This window comes from Microcaecilia unicolor, chromosome 11 (genome assembly GCF_901765095.1).
Source record: "Microcaecilia unicolor chromosome 11, aMicUni1.1, whole genome shotgun sequence".
Taxonomy (NCBI): Eukaryota; Metazoa; Chordata; class Amphibia; order Gymnophiona; family Siphonopidae; genus Microcaecilia; species Microcaecilia unicolor.
In genome coordinates, this window is record NC_044041.1 from 195,138,481 (window position 1) to 195,160,039 (window position 21,559).

General features: G+C 43.5%; 1 protein-coding gene across 1 annotated transcript in view; it reads right to left on the reverse strand.

Annotated features, from left to right (window-relative positions):
• The window catches only part of CEP85 (centrosomal protein 85), a 35,097-nt gene extending 24,009 nt beyond the window's left edge, over positions 1-11,088 (reverse strand). The window contains exons 1-3 of the mRNA XM_030218986.1: positions 11,082-11,088; positions 4,843-4,906; positions 4,592-4,741 (exon numbers count right to left, since the gene is read on the reverse strand). Of these exons, the coding sequence (XP_030074846.1) occupies positions 4,592-4,741; positions 4,843-4,897 (205 nt within the window). The 5' untranslated portion in view covers positions 4,898-4,906; positions 11,082-11,088. The remainder of the gene's footprint in view (positions 1-4,591; positions 4,742-4,842; positions 4,907-11,081) is intronic.
• Positions 11,089-21,559: the final 10,471 nt, after the last annotated feature.

Below are 21,559 nucleotides of genomic sequence, written 5' to 3' on the forward strand. Positions count from 1 at the left end.
TATTAGCAACTCTCAGCTTACATCATGGTAACAGAGGGACAGAGTAAATGTGGCCACATGAAAATGGAAGCATTTCTCATACTTTATGTGGTCTGCATTTCCATTTTTTTTTTTTATTTTGTTCCTCGATGGCTCACAATGATTTTCTAAACTTTTGAATTGGGAACATTTCTATGGCTATTCATCCTTTATTTAATTTGCATTTATGTATATATGCAAAGCAAGAAAAAATAAAGCTTTAAAGAAATGTTCAGAAACATCAATTATGCCAACATTAGCCAAATTAATAAGTAACAAACAGAACACATAACACAGTCCACATACTGGGAAGACCAAGAAAAAGGAGGATACTCCAAGAGGAATTGGAGATGAAATCAAGAAAAGTCTAACAAAAGAAACTGAGCAGATCTCTACAGTTACACAAATCATGACCCTACTTCACTAAGAAGTGCTAGAGGATGATACAGAGACACCTTTACCCTCTAGAAAAAAATAATAATTGAGCTGGTTCATAAAAAATATATCTTTTCCCTTGATAGGTAACAAAACATTTACATGGACAGCTAGCTCCCAATGATACAGTGGCTTGCCTATAAGATAGAAATCTCTTCCTCCTAAGTTGTGTCCATCTCGAGACATCCAGAAAAATAAACATTTAAGCCTATAATAAAGTCCTAACACCATTTCGTCATCCTGTAAGAAAATAATGGAAACTAGTAAAGTCGCTCTTCCAGACTTCTACCTCTTGACGATTCTAAAAATTCAGAGAAATTCAAACCTTTCCCATCAGTTTTTGTTATCGAATCTGAAGATGTTTTTCTGAACAGGGGGAAATATTAGAAGCTGGTACTTTCAAAATTGTTACAAGAAAATTCTTCAAGAGTTCTTTAAACTGGAAGCAGGATGTTTGTGTTATTATGTTAGAAACACAAACTCTTTCTAACATGTCTGCGCTTAACATCCTGCAAGTATCTCAGATGTGTTAAAGCTTCAGGGAAATGGCACAACCGGAAAGCACTCACAGCACTTTTTTTGAGTGATCAAAAAGAATGAGAGATCATTCAGAAATACAGGCATCAGGTATAAGCAATGCCCTAGAACAAAAATTATAAAAACTAACTAACTGGAAGTTTTATCATTTACATTTTTCTAACTCTGGGATGAGAATCTTGAACCAAAATGTACTAAAGAAACAGTTCATTTTACCTCTGCTGTCACTTGTGGCTTTAGTGTCACAAAAATTCACTAAGTTTAAAAGAGATTTTGAAAACAGATAATTAAAATTGTTCAGCTTTATTTTAATCTAAGAATGGTTTTGTTGTCAGTAATGCGCGTTATTACATCAGATACCTGCTTTTCAGCACACTGCAGGAGAGGGGAGCTGGGACAGACATGTCCTGCAAAGAATACATTTGCTGGAAAAGAACATTTAAAAGTTTAGCGGCAACCTACCTTCTAGCATTTGAATTAGAAAAGGTTCAAAAAAGAGCGACCAAAATGATAAAGGGGAGGGGATGGAACTCAACTCATATAAATAAATATATGCATCTCGCATATAACTCCTACATCAGCACGCAACTTTGGAATGCATTACCAAATGCCATAAAAACAACGCACGACCTGGCAGCCTTCCGGAAATTACTAAACACCAACCTGTTCAAAAAGACATAATGATCCTTCATAAATGACCTGACATCAAAACTCTACCAGAACCAGACAAAATCGAACTCTCTATACCTGTTTGCTTCAATCAATTTGTCACTAATGAACGTTAATGCATTACCCCCTTATTTCTCACGCCTGAAATGTACTGTTTATCTATCTTACTTTACAATTTATTTTAACATTTATGAACTTTAAATGTATTACTACTTTGTATTTTTCTTTCCGGAAATGGAGATTGCCATTACGGCATAATGTAAGCCACATTGAGCCTGCAAAAAGGTGGGATACAAATGCAACAAATAAATAAATATAAGGAAAGGCTGAGGTTAGGGCTCTTCAGATTGGAAAAGAGACAGATGAGGGGGGATATGATTGAGGTCTACAGAATCCTGAGTGGTGTTGAACAAGTAGAAGTCAATTTTTTACTCGTTCCAAAAAGCACAAAGACTAGGGGACACTCAAGGAAGTTATATGGAAATACTTATAAAATAAATAAAAGGAAATATTTTTTTCACTCAATGAATAGTTAAGCTATGGAACTCTTTGCCAGAGGATGTAGTAACAGCAGTTAGCGTATCTGGGTTTAAAAAAATTTTGGACAGGTTTCTGGAGGAAAAGTCCATAGTCTGCTATTGAGGCAGACATGGGAAGCCACTACTTGCCCTGGGATTGGTAGCATGGAATGTTTAGGGTTACCATATGGCTCCAGAAAAAGGAGGACACATTGATCCAGTCCAGGTTTTACTGTCATTGAAAGCAATGGGAGTAAAACGCAGACTGGCTCAATCTGTCCTCCTTTTTCTGGGTTTCTGCCAGGTACTTATGACCTGGATTGGAAACAGGATACTGGGCTAGGTGGACCATTGGTCTGACCCAGTATGGCTCTACTTATGTTCTTATGATTAACTGTAGATCTCATTTCTTAGGGAAAGAGAGTGGTAGAATAATACATTTCTATGTATATGCTCGGGATCTGTTGGGGGCCAAGAGTAAGAATTGTGGGCGTTTACTAAGCGGCTCATTTTCAAAACCCTTACTTACAAAATTGCAAAGGTTACTATGGGGCTCATGTTTGAGCACCATTTGGACGGATGTCTTCTCAAAACATCCAAATCGGTATTTTTGAAACCTGTTTTTCAGACGTCTCTCTCTGCATTTCGTCTGCAGGGTATCCAAATCACAAGGGGATGTGTTGAGGGTGTTTCGAAGGTGGGACTAGGGCGTGCCTAACACTTGGACGTTTTACAGCCATAATGGAAAAAAAAAAAAAAACTTTAAGGGTGAAATCGTCAACATTTTGGTCTAGACTTGTTTTTCTAATGAATAAGACACAGTCTTCATAACGTACTGTAAGCCACACTGAACCCGCAAAAAGGTGGGAAAATGTGGGGTACAAATGCAATAAATAATAATAATAATAAAAGGGGCCCTAAATGACCAGATGTCCATCGGAGGGATTCAGGGATGACACCCCCTTATTCCCCCAGTGGTTACTGACCCTCTCCACCACCCCCCCCCCCAAAATGTGAATAAAAATAGCCTCTATGAAAGCCTCAGATGTTATAGCCAGGTCCATTAGACCAACATGCAGGTCCCTGGAGTAGTCTAGTGGTGGTCGCAGGGCACTGTAAGCCGGACCCAGGCTCATGCCTCCTCCTACCTATTACACTTGTGGTAGAAACTGCGAGCCCTTCAAAACTCACCAGAAGCCCACTCTACTCACATATAGATGCCCCCTTCACCCATTAGGGCTATTGTAGTGGTGTGCAGTTGGGGTAGTGGGTTTTGGAGGGCTCAAAAAGGGAGCAATGGTGAGATGTGTACCTGGGAGCATTTATATGAAGTCCACAGCAGTGCCCCATTGCTCTCCTGGGATGTCTGAGGGACCAGTCTGCTAAAATGCTGGCCCCCTCCTACATCCCAAAGCCTTGATTTTGTGTGTGTGGTTTTTTCCCCAAAAAATGGCCTAAAAGATAAACGCACAAAGCACAAAACCTTGTTCAAAACTGTATTTTTGAAGAAAAGTTAGACTTTTGGGTACATTTAGCGCAAAATGTCCAAAGACTGACTTAGACGCACTATCGAAAATACCCCTCTATTTAAAGTTAGACTAAGCGTTTGAAAATACACCTCTGTGTCTCCTTCCTTAAGGATCATCTACATGAAACATAAAACAGTCAAGACATTGCTACCAGAAGGAGAAAAGCTTCCAAAGACTTGTCTTAATTCACTGCAACCTCTCCATAGGACAAGCAAACATGAGACAGCTGAATGATCCCAAATATCAACAGTTATTTAGGCCAGAATACAGTAAACTGTTGCCTCCATTTTGTTTATGGCAAAAAAAAAAAAATGCTTAGTACTGGTCCTACCAACTGAACAAAAATCACATTAAAAGAAAACATTTGTTCTGTATACTCAATACAGGGAGATCTAGAGATTTTGTTTTCATTTTAGAATATTCCAATCAAATTTTCTCATCTGAACCAAGATGTTGCACCAATCTCCTATCTGATTCCAGATCAGAACTACTTAGCCATTTCTCAAGTGTATGAAAACTTGATTGGTCAGCTTAAAAATCCTGACTTTACTGCTTAACTAGTTTGTAAGCTGGGACTCTCTCTTATGTTCATCTGTATATCTAGCAGTGCTACAGAAATAAGTTACAGAAGAAAATGCATTTTTTTTTCAATATAGTTTTATGTAATTACTATTCTTCCATAATTTGATAGAGAGGATAACATGTATTAAGTTATTCAAATACAATGTGGTACTGCCTACAGCTTGTCTGCTGATCCTTACTTCTACACAGGAAAGCACACGTTACGCAAAAAGCAGGAATTCAATAAATACAGAAGCCGTTAAACTCAAAAAGGAGCTGTACAGAAAAATAATAATTCAACAGCATTCAGATAGTCAGACTCACCCTCTGTGCTGTCTGAGCAGGAGGTCCCAATTGCTGTGTCCCCACTCCCTGCTGCACTGGAACAGCGACCAAAACGACTCTGAAACTTCCCAGAGAGAACGGGAGTCTGCCAATCAGTCTCCAAGGAACTTCTTGGTGCTGCACCGGAATCTGAAACAGACACAAAAGCACAAACAAGACATTGACAGAACACAAAACGCTCGGCTGGTTGCACTCTGCTTCAGATTTTGACCCAATCTTTGATGGCTTACCTGTTCGACTTCCTTGCTGGAATTTTGCATCCTGGTACCTTTCAATTGTGGCCATTGCTGCAACCTGTTGCAGAAATCATCATAAGCAGATATCACAATCCTGACAGCAGCACCTCATGCATCTATTTAAATCTGATACACTGGCATTTGTCCAAGATCTCAGGGCAGTTTACATGGAACAAACAAACCAAAACAAATGCATTTGGTAGTCATGTCAATATTCATTTTATTCCCTTGGTCCAAGAAATTCCCCTAAAGCACAAAAGGCTAGAGGTATATTAAAAGCTTGCATTTTATGTTTTCTCACGACATTAATATTTTATGTACGTATTTATTCTATATACACATACATACAAGCACACATCAAACATATAAACGGCGAGTGACCGTACTCACTCGCAAATGCGCAGTAGAGACCTTCTCTGCCCCGCCCCCACGTCAATACGTGATGACGGGGGGCGGAACACAGAGGGTCTGTACTGCGCATTGCTGAGGGAGGGACACCGCCGTCTAACGCTCCCTCCACCCGAGTCGCCGCCGCCACCCACCTTCTACCCGGTCGGGCCCTCGCTCCACTATTGAAACAGCGAGGGTCCGGGAACGCAGCACTGAGCTCTGCTGAGCTGCCGACATCGCCCTTCCTTCTTCTTCTCTGCCTCTGTCCCGCCCTCGACGACGTTACGTCAGACGAGGGCGGGACAGGCAGCTGCAGGCAGAGAAGAAGAACGAAGGCCGACGTCGGCAGCTCAGCAGAGCTCAGTGCTGCGTTCCCGGACCCTCGCTGTTTCAATAGCGGAGCGAGGGCCCGGCCGGGTGGAAGGTGGGTGGTGAGGGCTCGGTGGTGGGGGCGCGAACTCGGAGGGGGAGGGGGCGGGCCTTTCAACCCCCCCTTCCTATAATAGCCCGTTTTTACGGGCTCAAAGTCTAGTCTATCTATAAAAGATAAGTAGATAATGTGGGCATTCAAGAAATAATGGATTAGTTACTGAATTGCAAGAGAACAGGAGAATCGTACAGATTTTGTAACCACGCATATAAGCACTATATTGAGAGAATAGGATATTTATTAAGAATTGAATGGAGGTAAAGGGGAAAAAATTTCAGCTTATTTTGATCATTTTTATTTCATCTTTAGTACACACTAAGGGGCTAATTTTCAAAACACTTAAGACTTACAAAGTTCCATAGGAATATATGGGTGACTCTCGCGTTTAGAACGCGCTAATACTTTAGCGTATGCTAAAAACGCTAGTGTGGCTTAGTAAACAGGATCCTAAGGGGGAAGTGACCATGTGGGCTACGATTAAGATGTGTTACTTTACTGTTAACCCCAGTTATTAGTAACTAGGTCTAACTGCTAACAGTAGCCCCCATTGATAACTACACTCCTAAATGAAAACAAAAATGCGCATGTCTGGTATTTAATTCAAATGAGGATGGGCACGGCGAGGGTGCACTTATTCAGAAATAAAAATGGAACAGGAAAAGCATAATCTCAGAAATAGTACAAAAGAAAATCAACATGTCGGGGGGGGGGGGGGGGGGAGGAGACAATATCTCTGAAAGGATTCATTTTGCAGAAACCATAACACAGTAATGAAAGTCACTCCTAAGTCAAGGTATGTGGAATTTGATCTCAGGTCTCCCAAATTTACTACTATGGTGTATAAAGAACACTGTTGCTCTTCAAGCCAAGAAATACAAGCAATAAGGGAAGGGAACTACTACTACTACTATTTAGCATTTCTATAGCGCTACAAGGCGTACGCAGCGCTGCACAAACATAGAAGAAAGACAGTCCCTGCTCAAAGAGCTTACAATCAAGGGAAAGGGGATGGGATTTGATATACCGCGTTTCTGTGGTTAGATTACCATAAGAACCGAATGAGATCTGTAGTAGAATACTGCAATGTAAAACGTGGTACTTTATATGTGATAATCTTTATTCCGTCTTATGCTTGAGCCGGAAGGGAGAAGCCCTTTTTTTTTTTAGAACTTGAGAATGGTACACCACAAACCTAGCACACCAGACACTGTTTGGGCACTTGCTCTCTCCAGGTCCGATACAACTTCCTGTAAGAAGTTACAGAAACGAGCTTCTGAACTGAGAAACATGAGGCCCTGTGAAGCCAGCCTCATTATCATGGTGCCTCCATACAGTGTTTAATGCTAAACATTAATAATACACCGTCTATCTGACATATGGCCAATTTTATTGCTATGGGCTGTGACAGCACATGCCAAGTATTACTAAAAGACCCTTTTAGTTACTTCACTGGGAGCAATGTATAGCGGTGTCTTCGCTACCGCACAGTGAAAAGTAAGGAATCTCACAAAAACACCATAATCATCTCAACAAATATCAAACTCTCCAGAAATATAAATAAAGCATCAGAATGGAATAGCACAGTCCCGCAATCTTATGTACAACATATGCGGTTTCATCCAAGAATTTAAAACAAATTTAAGGATTAATGTGTCATTTCATTCTCTTGAATGTACAAAGTGGAGTAGAATTAAAATTAACTCATAAATACAACAGTAACAAATACAATTACATTATAAAACAGAATAAAATTATAAATATAAACATGGCTACAATCCTAAACAACAAACATTAACAACAAAATTAAATCAGTGACAAAGATATCTTATCAACAGCATGACTGCTGTTCCTCCTCTAGATTTGCTGTCCACAAAGTACAAATTAGGAACTTAAGCTTTCAAGCTTATTCCGCATAGGCAATACACCAGGAAAAACTCTGCAAAAGGCGAAATGGATTGCATAACTCAACTAACAAGAATAAACCAGCTGTATGGAAATCCTATATACTTCTCTGAAGACTCTGTCACTAACTATAAATAACCATTCCCAGAGAAGGAATACATCATGTATCCAACAGCAGATCACTCCTGAGCAGAGGAAACAGAACTCTGTTGGAGTACTGCAGAAACAAGGCTAGCTTGCAAAATATGCTAATTTGGCTTCTCTTTTGAATGCTATCAAGCAGCAATATTACATGCTTGCATTCTTCACACTGTAATATCCTTTCCGATGTTAAAGCCAGAAATCCAGAAAAGTCTGAGGTACTGCACTAGAAAGGAAATATGGGCAGTCTTTATTGTCCATCAGTTTTGATAAACATTTTATACATTATGAACCAAGTCATTCCTACCTAGCCGCCCACATCCTGAAGTTAGGCCAGGCTGGAAATTTGGACTTACTCAGGACACTGTGTGAGTAGCAAGACACGCCTTATAGACTACACTGATCCATAACATTTTATTAGATCTGGTATAAAAGGTGTTCCGTGTCTCTGGTCCTTGTTTCTTCCCTTTAATTTCCCTCCCCTGGGAACCAAAACACATTAATGAAGAATCGAGAAGGAAGGTGCCACGCCCCAGAAACCAAGGACGATGCAAGGATAGTAGGAATCTTTATTCCTAAAACACAGGAAAGCAAAACTAAACACATAACAATACAAAAACCTGACTCACAGAATAACTATTAAAATAAAAACAAGGACAACCACCACTTGCCACATCACAATTGACTTCAGTTAATCCCCATAAGCCAGCAGTTCCCAAACAGTGCGCTGCAGCGAACTCTCAGAGGTGCCGCGGTCCATTGCTCTCTACTTTGCCATCCCGCAGGTCCAGGATCAGTTGCTTCCTGCTTCTTCCCCTGCTGCCGTGCGCGCAGCTTACATTTTCGGGCCGGCCACGATTCACACTGGCACTCTGGGGCCTTCCCAGTCTGCTGCGTCCGGCCCTCTCAACAGGAAGTTGCATCAGAGAAGGCCGGACGCAGCAGACTGGGAGGGCCCCAGAGTGCCTGTGTGAATCACGGACGGCCCAAAAATGTAAGCTGAAAGCACGGCAGCAGTGCAAGGAGAAGGAAGCAGCAGCGATGCTGGACCCGCAGAAAGGAAGGTAGCGAGCAATGCTAGATTTAGGGAAGGCAGAGGTGTGCTGGTGTGACAGGGGGTGTTTCAAAGTAATGGTGCATGAAAAAAACGAACAGAAATTGCGCAGCCTAGTGGTTAGTGCAGAGGAGTTTTATCCTGGGGAACTGGGTTCAATTCCCACTGCAGCTCCTTGTGACTCTGGGCAAGTCACTTAACCCTCCATTGCCTCAGGTACAAATAAGTACCTGTATATACTATGTAAACCACTTTGAATGTAGTTGCAAAACTACAGCAAGGTAGTATATTAAGTCCCATTTCCCTATTTGAGATTCTACTGGAATGTTGCCAGTGGAGGAGTGGCCTAGTCGTTAGTACAACAGACTTTGATCCTGGGGAACTGGGTTCAATTCCTACTGCAGCTTCTTGTGACTCTGGGCAAGTCACTTAACCCTCCATTGCCCCAGGTACAAATAAGTACCTGTACATACCACATAAATCACTTTGAATGTAGCTGCAAAAACCACTGAATGGCGGTATTGCAAGTCCCATTCCCCTTTCCCCCTTTCAAGACCACAGCTTGCAATTTTGTAACCCTGTGGCAGGACCAGAAGAGGAATATAATGAGCTGCCAGATAAGGGTTAGTATCCCTATATAAACCAAAATTAAATCATTTGAACTGAATCCAATAAATGACAGGTAAGCACTGTACAGCAGCCAAAAGGGCATATACAGGTGGGGATAGTGCTGGGCAGACTTGTACGGTCTGTGCCCTGAAAAAGACAGGTACAAATCAAGGTAAGGTATACACAAAAAATGACACGTGAGTTTATCTTGTTGGGCAGACTGGGTGGACCGTGCAGGTCTTTTTCTGCCGTCATCTGCTATGCCCTCCCGCGGGAGGTGGTGGAGATGAAAACGGTAACGGAATTCAAACATGCGTGGGATATGCATAAAGGTATCCTGTGCAGAAGGAATGGATCCTCAGAAGCTTAGCTAAAATTGGGTGGCGGAGCAGGTGGGGGGAAGAGGGGTTGGTGGTTCGGAGGCGAGAATAGGGGAGGGCAGACTTATATGGTCTGTGCCAGAGCCGGTGATGGGAGGCGGGACTGGTGGTTGGGAGGCGGGAAAAACTGCTGGGCAGACTTATACGGTCTGTGCCCTGAGAAAGACAGGTACAAATCTCACCTCACTCATACCTTTACTCACAGCAATATGTATACCATACATAAATAATGCCCTTTTAACCTCCCGCTGTCTCCTTCCAATGTTTCAAGGTTTGGTTCCAGTGTTTATATTCCTTAACAACACTTTGATTGTCTTGTATAACTCTTCACAATGTAATCCATAACCAAGTTGTAACAAATTATATTTCCATCTTTCATGTCGTATTGTAAGCCACACTGAGCCCGCAAAAAGGTGGGAAAATGTGGGATACAAATGCAATAAATAAAAAGGTAAGGTATACACATAAGTTTATCTTGGGTAGACTGGATGGACCATGCAGGTCTTTTTCTGCCGTCATCTACTATGCCCTCCCGCGGGAGGTGGTGGAGATGAAAACGGTAACGGAATTCAAACACGCGTGGGATATGCATAAAGGAATCCTGTGCAGAAGGAATGGATCCTCAGAAGCTTAGCTAAAATTGGGTGGCGGAGCAGGTGGGGGGAAGAGGGGTTGGTGGTTCGGAGGCGAGAATAGGGGAGGGCAGACTTATACGGTCTGTGCCAGAGCCGATGATGGGAGGCGGGACTGGTGGTTGGGAGGCGGGGAATACTGCTGGGCAGACTTGTACGGTCTGTGCCCTGAGAAAGACAGGTACAAATCAAGGTAAGGTATACACATGAGTTTATCTTGTTGGGCAGACTGGGTGGACCATACAGGTCTTTTTCTGCCGTCATCTACTACGTTACTATGTTTAAGGAGAGCAAAATTAAAAAAAAAAAAAAGAAAAGAGGCCATTCAATCGGTTAAATGGGCTCTTTGAAACCTGCCAGTTAAGAGAGTGTGTGTGGGCTGTTCGTTCACTTTTGTGTTGCTGTCTGGATGTAACGGGGGTTGTTTGCCGCCTTGTCTCCTGGGCTGCCGCCCTAGGCGATCACCTAGTAGTTCGCCTCGCTGATACACCAGAAACACATCATTACAGTGATATCACGATATGGCGCGAGAGTCACAACAGGACCTGGCGGAGCGAAAGGGCCACAGGTAAATAGATACCCACCGAGCACCAAATGCCAACCCCCTCCCCCGACCACAATTTGCGTTCCACAGTGCCACGTGCTGCACCTCCCCGTTCCCCCACCCTCCCGGCAACAACGGCCTTTTTACCTACCACAACCGCCGGCACCTCCACTAGTCCTAACTAACCGTCAGTTACTGGCTCTGCTCGCGACGCCACGACGACGCCGTCACCCGCCTCCTGGAAGCGCTGCTCTCCATAGGCCAGTGAAACCGCCCGTCTTCAGAGAGCATCCCGCCCCCGTCTAGACTGCGATTCCCATTGGTTGATGGTGATGTCTGTTTCCGGGCTTGCCGGTCGCTTATTGGTGGAAACCCTGGATACTGCTTATTCAGTACACGAATCATAGTCCTCCTGTCACTAAAAGGTAGGTGGTAGCCAGTGGGGGACGTGTTTGGTTTGGGCTAAAAAAATTCAAGTGCGATGAGACGGAAGATAAAAATAAAAACCAATTGCAAAACCCGCTTTCAAAAAGTTGCTGCAAGTCAGTCGTCTCTATTTCACCAAAATATCGTATAATATAAATACGTCCTGTCGTTTTGCTGCTTTTCAAGGCTCAGCTCTTAAACTGGCCTTGCACACATTTCTTGGAGCTAAAGTTAGTACCAGCCTTATGCAGAGCTGCCAAGTTATTCAGTTCCATGAAGGAGACTTTTGGGCCAGTCCTGGTTTTGAACTTACAGCCCAAAGCAGTGTGGGATTTGTAGTCCCTGACAGGGGCATAGCCAGACCTCGAGGTGGGAGGGGGCCAGAGCCCAAGGTGTGTGTGTGTGTGGGGGGGGGGGGGGGGGGGCACATTTTGGTCCACTGCCCTCCTGCCACTCCCTGCCCACTGCCACCGCTGTACATCTTGGCTGGAGGGATCCCCAACCCCCGCCAGCTGAACACTTCGTCCAACGCTGGTCTCCGGCGCTGCTTCATTGACTGCCCTGCTCTCTCCAGTGGCGTACCAAGGGCAGGGCGGTGGGGGCGGTCCACCCCGGGTGGTCAATGGGTGGGGGGGGGGTGCTCTGCTGGCGAGTCCCTACCAGCTCCATCCACCCGGCAGCTGTGCGGTGCCTCGCGCGACCCTGCACTGCTGTAAAAGAAGAAAATCGCCTCGTTGGCCCTTCCCTCACTCTGTCCCACCCTCAAGGAAATAGGACGTTACATCAGAGGGCGGGACACAGTGAGGGAAGGGCCGATGAGGCGATTTTCTTCTTTTACAGCAGTGCAGAGTCGTGCGAGGTGCCGGGTGGACGGAGCTGGTAGACAGGTGGGGGATGCTGTGTTACACGGGGGGGGGGGGGGGGGGGTGCACGCAGCAGCAGCAATAGCAATGCGCCCCATGTGGCAGTGAACCACAGAACGCCACTGCTCTCCTTCCCTCATGTCTGGCACACTCCTTTTAATGAAACTGCAGAGGAGGTTTTTTGGACCTATGATTTCATTTTTTACTGTGGGCAAGTGGACTCGCAGATTTAGTGGTGTGTCTTTATGATATTAATTGCCACAGTGTTATGGGGTCGTTTTCCTCCTTTATTTTTGTTATAGAATAGTGAGTGCATATTATTTACAGTGAAGAGGATCTGTGAGTATTTTTTTTACTTTGTGTTGAACTAATTTGACAAGCTCTTGAATTCTTGTGGGATCCGCAAACTAAAATCACAGGGCCCGATATTCAGACTGCGGGAGTTAACTGGGCTGACTCCCAAGGTTGACATTGAGGCCAGATATTCTATGCCAGAATGTTTCCAGTGACAGATATTGAATATCCGGGTGTTTTTTGGCAGCCAAGCTGATAATCAGCGCTGGCCAGTTAAGTTGAAAACGACCGAAGATAGGCCTGCTATTTCAGTGGCCAAATTTGGCTGCCAAACTCAGCTGGCGATGTGCTGAATATTAGTGGATAGCTGGTTATCTACTAAGTGCTAATGGGAAATATTCAGCAAGAGATAAATGGCACTTAACTGGCTTTCTGGCAATATTCAGCAGGAGATTAACTGGTCAAAAGCCATTCCTGACCAGTGAAATGATTTTAAATATCGGGCACTAGGGCTTTATGTTAAGAGTTTACATATCCCAAGCTGCCCACAAGATGGAGCTGTTTACACGCAAGTAATAATACATTGGTTCATGTCTTAACTTTTTTAACAATTCCAACGACCCACATATCCCCTTCCTGACCCTATCCCATTAACTTCCATAATATTTTAGTGTAATCAATTTTTATGGAACAAGTCATGCACTCTGCAAAACCAATAAGATATTCAACTTTTCTCCCCCAGGTTCCTTCCCTGCCCAAACTCCCCTTTTCCCACCCAAACTGTGTAGTATCATGAAAGCTGTGGTGTATATGAGAACTGACAAAAATGGAAGAACAAACTTTGTAAATAACAAAATAATCAAGTATTAGGCGAAATGTTACCTAAGCCAATCAAACATAGTGAAGACAGGCTTGGGTTCTTATAGTCCCTCTCCCAAACAGTAGAGCACTTCACCACAAACATCCAATCCCCCATAATAGTGGCATAGCTATGCGGGCCCCCCAAATTTCCTTTGGGCCCCTGGGTTTGCTGGCGGAGATCCCCAACCCCCGCCAGCTGAAGAATTGTCCAGCGCCGGTCTCCGGCGCCACCGCATTGCCTGCCCTGCTCTGTCTTCCCAGGGTTCAAATCTTACTGTCACTCCATGTGACTCTGGGCTAGATACTGAATCCTCCATTGCTACAAACTTAGATTATAAGCCTTCCAGGACAGGGAACTACTTACTGTACTGAACGCAACTTGCCTTGAACTACTACTGAAAGGGCATGAGCTACGTCCCTCCCTTGCTTCTCCCTCAATAAAAAGAGTATATAGTGAGTGCCTTTCACCTCTGGCAAGTAAGTGTTGAAGGTAAAGAACACTTTTGAAAATTGTATGCACTACTCCATCATTTCACCTTTCCAGCTTCCTTTAAAACTGATTTCTTAGGGTCTCAGAGTTTTAAGCAAAAACTGCCATCTGATGGCCAAAGTGGCTTACTGTAGTCCACTGAGTTATCTTCCTAGCTTTAGCAGCACCCTATTTCTTTCCATTACTGTTCTGATGGTCACCTCTAGGACATTAGATTTTGCTCCAGAGATGCCAAGATACCTAGTTCCAGGCTGGAGATTGCAGGAGAGTCCTGGATTACTGACCATCCCATCCTGATGTATTATGGGATTTGCAACACTGATTTCAATGGGCAGGATCAGACACTACAAATCCCATGCTGCTTTGGGAAGGAAATTCAAAACCAGGACTAACCAAAAGTCTCCAGCCTGGAACTGGGTAACTCGGCAATGCATCTCTGGTTTTCGATCTCAAAAGAGAACAGTTTGTGTTGAAAATCTGGGTATAAGGGAATGTTCAATGCTTGTATTCTACTACTACTACTTATCATTTCTAAAGCGCTACTAGATGTACGCAGCACTGTACACTTGAACATGAAGAGACAGTCCCTGCTCGACAGAGCTTACAATCTAATTAGGACAAACAGGACAAATAAGGGATAAGGACAAAGAGTACCAAGATTCCGGAATCCCACAGTAGCAAGATTCTGTGCAGAATCCCAAAGAGTAGCAAGATTCCTGAATCCCAAAGACTACTACTACTACTTATCATTTCTATAGCGCTACTAGACGTACGCAGTGTTGTACACTTGAACATGAAGAGACAGTCCCTGCTTGATAGAGCTTACAATCTAATTCAGGTACAAATTTAAATGCTGTGGTCAGTGTTTGAGGTCAGTGCTAACTATGGTGTTTAAATATTGGGGGGGGGGGGGGGGGAGGGTGAATCATAGTTCAATGTCAACAGTGACCTTAACTGGATGGAGGAAGGATGTTCACCTAGTGTCAATTGATATGAGGGTGTTATTTCCCTGGTTGACTTCTTTCCCTTTTTTGCATATTATTCAATGCAAAAAATATATGTGAAGAAGGATGCTATATTGGAGAGACAGGCCAAATGCTTAAGACGAGATTGAATCTACACAAACACCACATCAGAAATTACAGTACTAAGCAGTGACACTTCTGTAGGACAGCATTTTGCCAGACCAGAGCACTGAACTAATGACTTTATGGTGAGAATACTAAAATGAAATTTTAAATCCATCCAGGAACGTAAAACCTTTGAAGTTAAAATGATGAAATACTTTGGCACCCACCAGACAGGACTAAACAAAGATCTGGGTTTTCTATGGCATTATACATCATAAAATTACACTGCTTTGTATACTGCTCTGATCATCCATCCATTAGGCAAGACTAGGTGGCTGCCTAGAATGGCAGCATCTTCAGGGCAGCAAAGAACAGCAAAGTTTAACATTTAGTAAAAGTATGAGGTTGAATTATGCTTTTTAAGGCTTGTTGTGGGATGACCATGATTGTTGAGATTAATTATCAAAATCTTGGGAGAGGAGGGATGAACTAGGGGTCTGAAATTGAACTGAAGGGTACACAGAGGTGCAGGTTCCCATAAAGCATCCAGTATCATAGACAGTTCCATCAGGGCTAGTGCACAGATAGAGGAACCTGTACCTCTGTGCAGCCACCTAGTCTTGCCTAATGGATGGGTGACAAAGCAGTATAATGTTATGATTTATAATGACAGAGAAAACCCGGATCTTTGTTAAGTACATATTTTTTTCAATTCAAACTCTTCCTGCTAGTTGAAACAATTCAGCACCGTGGACAGCACCCAGACAAATCTGCAAAGCACAAAACAGATGTTTTTCAGAGCAGCTCTGAAATATCAGGATAGCCCATTAAGCACTATCTAACCAGCCATTCTTGGCCAGTTAAATAGCTCTAAATACTGATGGAATCGTGTATGGCAGCCCCAAGTATTTTCAAATGTTGGCAACTATGGCTAACAGTGGCTTGTGTTTAACAAACAATTGACAGCTGCTGGCTGCACATTTCTGCAACTATTTCTGATAGCACAGAAGGCAACTTTTCAAAATGATTGGAGGAGTTCAATACAACACAAGTTACCCCTCCTTGGATACCATGAAGAGGTTTGCTCAGTACTGCAGTCGCTCTGATCAGTGACACCTGCTGATTGACTCATGAGGATTGTGTTGCTGAACAAAGCTATTTCCAAAAGCCATTGGTGGTGGTGGTGGGGAGTTATCAACATGGGCTACTGTTAAGATGTCATGTTCAAGTGTGCAGCGCTGCATACGTCTAGTAGCGCTATAGAAATGATAAGTAGTAGTAATACCTTGTCAGAGAGGCAGAAACAGCTGGGAATTGTTCCTGTGAAGAATTTATAGACCCTGGAATGGGGTAAAAAGGTTAGGTGGGGAAGGGGCTTGGGAGGACTGTTTTTCTTTCCTATGTGGTGGATGAGGGCTATAACTCTTTAAAATAAAATAAACAAAATTATGCTTTTCCCCATTCCTTTAATTTTCAGTTGAAATGCAGTGAAACAGGAAATCTCAGAAAGTTCTGTTTTCTTTCAGAGGAAATCATATCCCCTGTCTTTTAACCTATTTACAATTCTACTAGCAGGCTTGTGCACTATCATTAAATATATATTAACTAGTAAACAAAGGCCCATTTCTGAGCACAATGAAACGAGCGCTAGCAAGGGTTTCATGGCTGCATGGCTCGTCGCGGTTTTACCTGGTTCGTGGCGTGCAGTGCTGCTGTTTCCGTTGTAGCTCTGTGTGGGTGGAGGTTTTCGTGCCCCGCCCTCGACATCATCGCGTTTTGACGCGAGGGTGGAGCAGAGCTACAGTGTGGAAATCCGGAGTTTGTGGCCTGAGTAGATCATTGGAGGTGAGAATCTGCTCCGCCCTCAACGTCATAACGTTTGACGCGAGGGCGGGGCCCACAGACTGTGATTTTCGTGGCTTCAGAGCTTCGAACATACAAACTGGCTTCAGTGACGTCAGCAGACAATAGAACGTTGAGGGTGAGTTTTATATATATATAGATAGCATTCACTGTTCATGTAATTCTTATAACTCTAAACAGAAGGCATGGGGAGAGGGGGGCAGGTAACCTGTATAGAGCAGCAGTTACAATACTGTGCACCTTGCTGGACAAAACAAAAATCAATACACAGGTTCTTATTCACTGAGTTTTTCCAAGTTTCACTGTATTCAGTATTTTGATTTCAGCTTGCACCTTGCTGGACAGCCTGGATGGACCATTTGACCCGATGTTCAAAAGATTTTTATGCTTCTAACTTTGAGAGGGTCTAAATTGTCCTGTTTGAAAGTTTACTAGGGCCTGAGGACCTAACTTGAAACTCAAACTTTCACTAGGCTCCTAAGTTAAGGAAAATAAAAAGTGGGTGACAACAGGAGTGGGAGGGGAAAAAAAGTTAGGAGCACACTGATTTTCCAGCACTAGGGCTTATAAATATAGGCAAATGAATGGCAGGTCTAAATTTATGAGCATAAGTTCCTAAACTAAGAAGAATGTTCAGCAGAAAATAGGCTCATAAATTTGGCTGAAAATAGCACACAACTTTAAATGCCTAAATTAAGGGCTTAAATTTTGCAGCTCAGCTTTTTTTTAAATATTTATTTATTTTATTTATAGCATTTATATCCCACATTTTCCCACCACGGGCAGGCCCAATGTGGCTTACATCAGTCTGAAAAGGCATACATCAATCCGGCACAATCAAGTACATGGAAGTAAGAGAGATCAGTGAGTAATTGCAGAGAAGGGGAAGGGGTAACAGAGTTGAGGATGGCGTTAAGATAGTTACAGTTCAGTAGTTATGGATGCAATGGCGGGACTTTTGCGTAAGCTATTCCAAATAAGGTGGTCTTGAGGGTTTTTCTGAAGGTTCAGATGATCGGGAGTAGTTTGTACAGATTTAGGTAATCCATTCCACAAATGAGCACCAACATAGGGAAAGGCAGATGTGTAAGTGGCTTTATACTTGAGGCCAGAACATGTAGGTAATGGAGCGTTAACTACGAACGAGATGATCTGTCAGAGTTCCTAGGTGGTAAGTTGATAAGGTTATCCATATAAGCTGGAGCGTCACCGTAGAGGATATATATCATCAAACATATAAACGGCAAGTGACCGTACTCACTAGCAAATGCGCAGTACAGACTTCCCTCTCTGTCCCACCCTCACGTCATGATGTCAGAGGGCGGAACAGAGAGGAAAACGGAGTCGAATTGTCGGACACTGCCACTGCTGCCTGGAAAGGAACATCGCGCGAAACAACCTCCCCCATCCCCGCCGCTGCTCCCGCCCCCCCTCCCTATCGGGCTCCCTGCACTGACCTCCTCTCACCTCCGTGTGGAAGCGCTGCAGGCAGCAGAAGAGCGATCTGCTGCTGCCTGTAGCGCTTTCACACGGAGGTGAGAGGCGCTGTCAGGTCAATGCAGGGGGCCCAGCACGGAGGGGGAAGGGAGCAGCGGCGATGAGGGTAGCTGGACATGGGGGGAGGGCAGGGGGGAGAGGCCATGGTTGCTGGACTTGGGGTGAGAGCAGGGCACAGAGGAGGGTTGCTGGACATGGGGGGAGTGGGGGAGGCCAAGGGAAAGAGGAGGGTCGCTGGATTTGGGGGGAAGGATCGGTGGACGGGGTGAGGCCAGGGGAGAGAGGAGAGGAGGGCTGCAATACTCGCCCATTTTTTACGGGCTTAACGGCTAGTTTTATATATTCTGTTCTTTGCACTGGGATCTCTTTGGGGAGACCTAGGCTTATGGTTGTGTCTGTGATCACGAAGAACCACAGTTATTCATAAAAATAGCCCTAAAGTACACCTGTTCATAAGGTCTGGAAATGTTTTGGGGCCACTCATAAATCTACTGGTGGCTGGCAACTCCAGCTGTCTGTTTTTTTTCCAGCTCCTTCCAACACTATGTTTCAGTGCCAGGGCTCATCCAGGACTGTACAGTAAGGAATTTGAGACAAGTCTGGCAGCACCTACCCATGGGTAAGAGAGGGGCGTCTGCAATTTATCATCCCTCACTCAGTTCATCCTCTGAGGGCATCAGCTTCCTCTTTCTCAAGCCTCCATTTAGCAAATAGACAGACATTTTTAATAACAGTAAATAAAGATTTGGGCAGTCAGTAAAAAGCCTGAAGGCCATTAATAAAGAACTGTCCTCCATAGCAAAGGAATTCTCTCACAGACGTAGCTTTGATGCGAGAGAACTGGGAACATTTCAGTGCAATATGTAGTTTGCATACAAAGAAGTTCAACAGGAAGATACTCCTCAGAAAGTCAGATATGTGAAACCTTCACAAAATGCAGTGGAAATCCCTCCATGCCTAGTACCCAAATAGCAGGTGCTATTTCAAGCCCTGTCCCCATTGTGCCCTTGTGGAGAAGAAGAATTTGTGGGAAATTGTATTGTAAGAAAGAGCCTCCAGGCAGTCTTGTCCCTTCTGAATTGTTGATATGTTTTTTGTTGTCAGGATTGTTGAAAAGCTAATGAGAGATGCGGGCTTCTTGTCTCCCTATTTTTCAACAGAGACAGCTGACATTTTTTTAATGCTATTTCTTCATGTGAAACAAGTTTTACATGAGGAAAATGGCTCTTGTCAAAATTGCACGGGAGCACGCTTGCATAATTTGAGGTGCATCAGAAGACTATGCCCACTTGTACATGATCTGCATGTCGACATTCCCTGGAGTGTATTTTTAGGGGGTCTTTTACTAAGACACGCTAGCGTTTTTAGCGTGCGCAAAAACTAGGCACACGCTAAACGCTAAAGACACCAATGTATTGCTATGGGCATCTCTAGCGTTTAGCGTGTGCCTATTTTTAGCGCATGCTAAAATAAAAGACCCCCTTAGTGAAGCTGGGGTTGCAATGTATGTACACATTTTATAAAAATTATATAAATATGCACATAAATTAGCCTATTTAATAATCTGTACACATACTTGCAAACCCCGCCCTTGCTGTACTTAAACTCAGCCCCATACATCATTATGCCTGCTTTTACGCCAGTTTTAATTGTATAGCAATTCATTTATGTGCGTTTGCACCAAATACCCATGAAAATGACTTTATGAAATTACTCTCGTAAAGAATACACATACCTTCTTCAGAGCAGGTGTAAATTTGGAAGAGAAAATCTGTGTGCTACTGGAGAATATTGCAGGGTCCTCTTTTAAAAAGGCACATAGAGGTCATTTTACCTTCATAAATGGGAACCCTTTTCGATATTTCACATAAGCGTTACATGGAGGGGCATTTTCGATATGACTTCTAAGTCCGATCTTGGACGTTTTGCAAAATCTGAATAGGAAAGAAGGTCATTTTCAAAAAAGAGAAAGGTCTATCTTTTTTTCTTTCAAAAATACTGTTTTCAACAAGGTTTTGTGATTTGGACATTTTATTTTTTGGTCTAGTTAGGTGCCAATTATAGAGTATGCTTAGTCAGACTCAGTGCTGATGTCTCCCCCTATAGGCAGATGCTTTCTCTGTTCCTAGAGGACTCACAATCTAAGTTGTTTTTTGTATCTGGGGCAAAGGAGAGTTAAGGGAGTTGCCCAGGGTCACAAAGAGCTGCAGCGGGAATTGAACCCTGGTTGCCAGGATCAAAGTCTGCTGGTTAGTGGTTAGTGCAGTGTACTTTGGTCCTGGGTTCAATTCCCACTGCAGCTCCTTGTGACTCTGGGCAAGTCACTTAACCCTCCATTGCCCCTGGTACAAAATAAGTACCTGAATATATGTAAACCGCTTTGAATGTAGTTGCAAAAACCTCAGAAAGGCGGTATATCAAGACCCATTTCCCTTTCCCTTCACTAACCACTAGGCTACTCCTCCACTAGCAATGTTCCACATAGAATCTCAAATAGGGAAATGGCACTAGATATACCACCTTTCTGTGATTTTTGCAACTCCATTCAAAATAGTTTACATAGTATATACAGGTACTTGTTTGTACCTGGGGCAATGGAGGGTTAAGTGACTTGCCGAAGGTCACAAGGAGCTGCAGTGGGAAATTGAACCCAGGTTGCCAGAATCAAATTCCGGTGCGCTAACCATTAGGCTACTCCTCCTCAAAAGGTGTCAGTTCTGGTGAATTTCTTATGCATCCTTGTTCCTTTCACCAAAAAAAAAATGTGAATTTTCAAAACGAGCACTGTATCTGAGCACTATCAATTTGCCAGTTAGCTCCAAAACAAGTGTACTTTGAAACAGCCAGCAGAGGGCTCGGTGAGCTGTGGTTACACAATTGTTCAAGTAGGCAGTGTTCTGTGAGGTTCATTTTGGCCTTGTTCATAGCCACAGCAAGTCAGAAGGGAGAAGGCAAGGCTGAAACGTGAACAGTACAAATGGAAATAAATCCACTTCAAAGGAACTGAGGTGCAAGAAGGTATAGCTTATCATTCTGCATGATCAGAAGGAACATGGAGGGTAATTTTTTAACTGGGGCCTAGTTTAAGGCAGCTAATACCTAGGGCCACCAAGAGACAAAGCCGGGCCCGGGACAAGCAGTCTTAGGATGCCCCCTGCCGCCGCATTCTCTGTAAGCAGTAGAGCAAAATACAAGATCACTTTCTACCGCAAAACAAAACCCACAATTAAATTATCTGGATACCCATGAAAAGTTTAAAACTTGT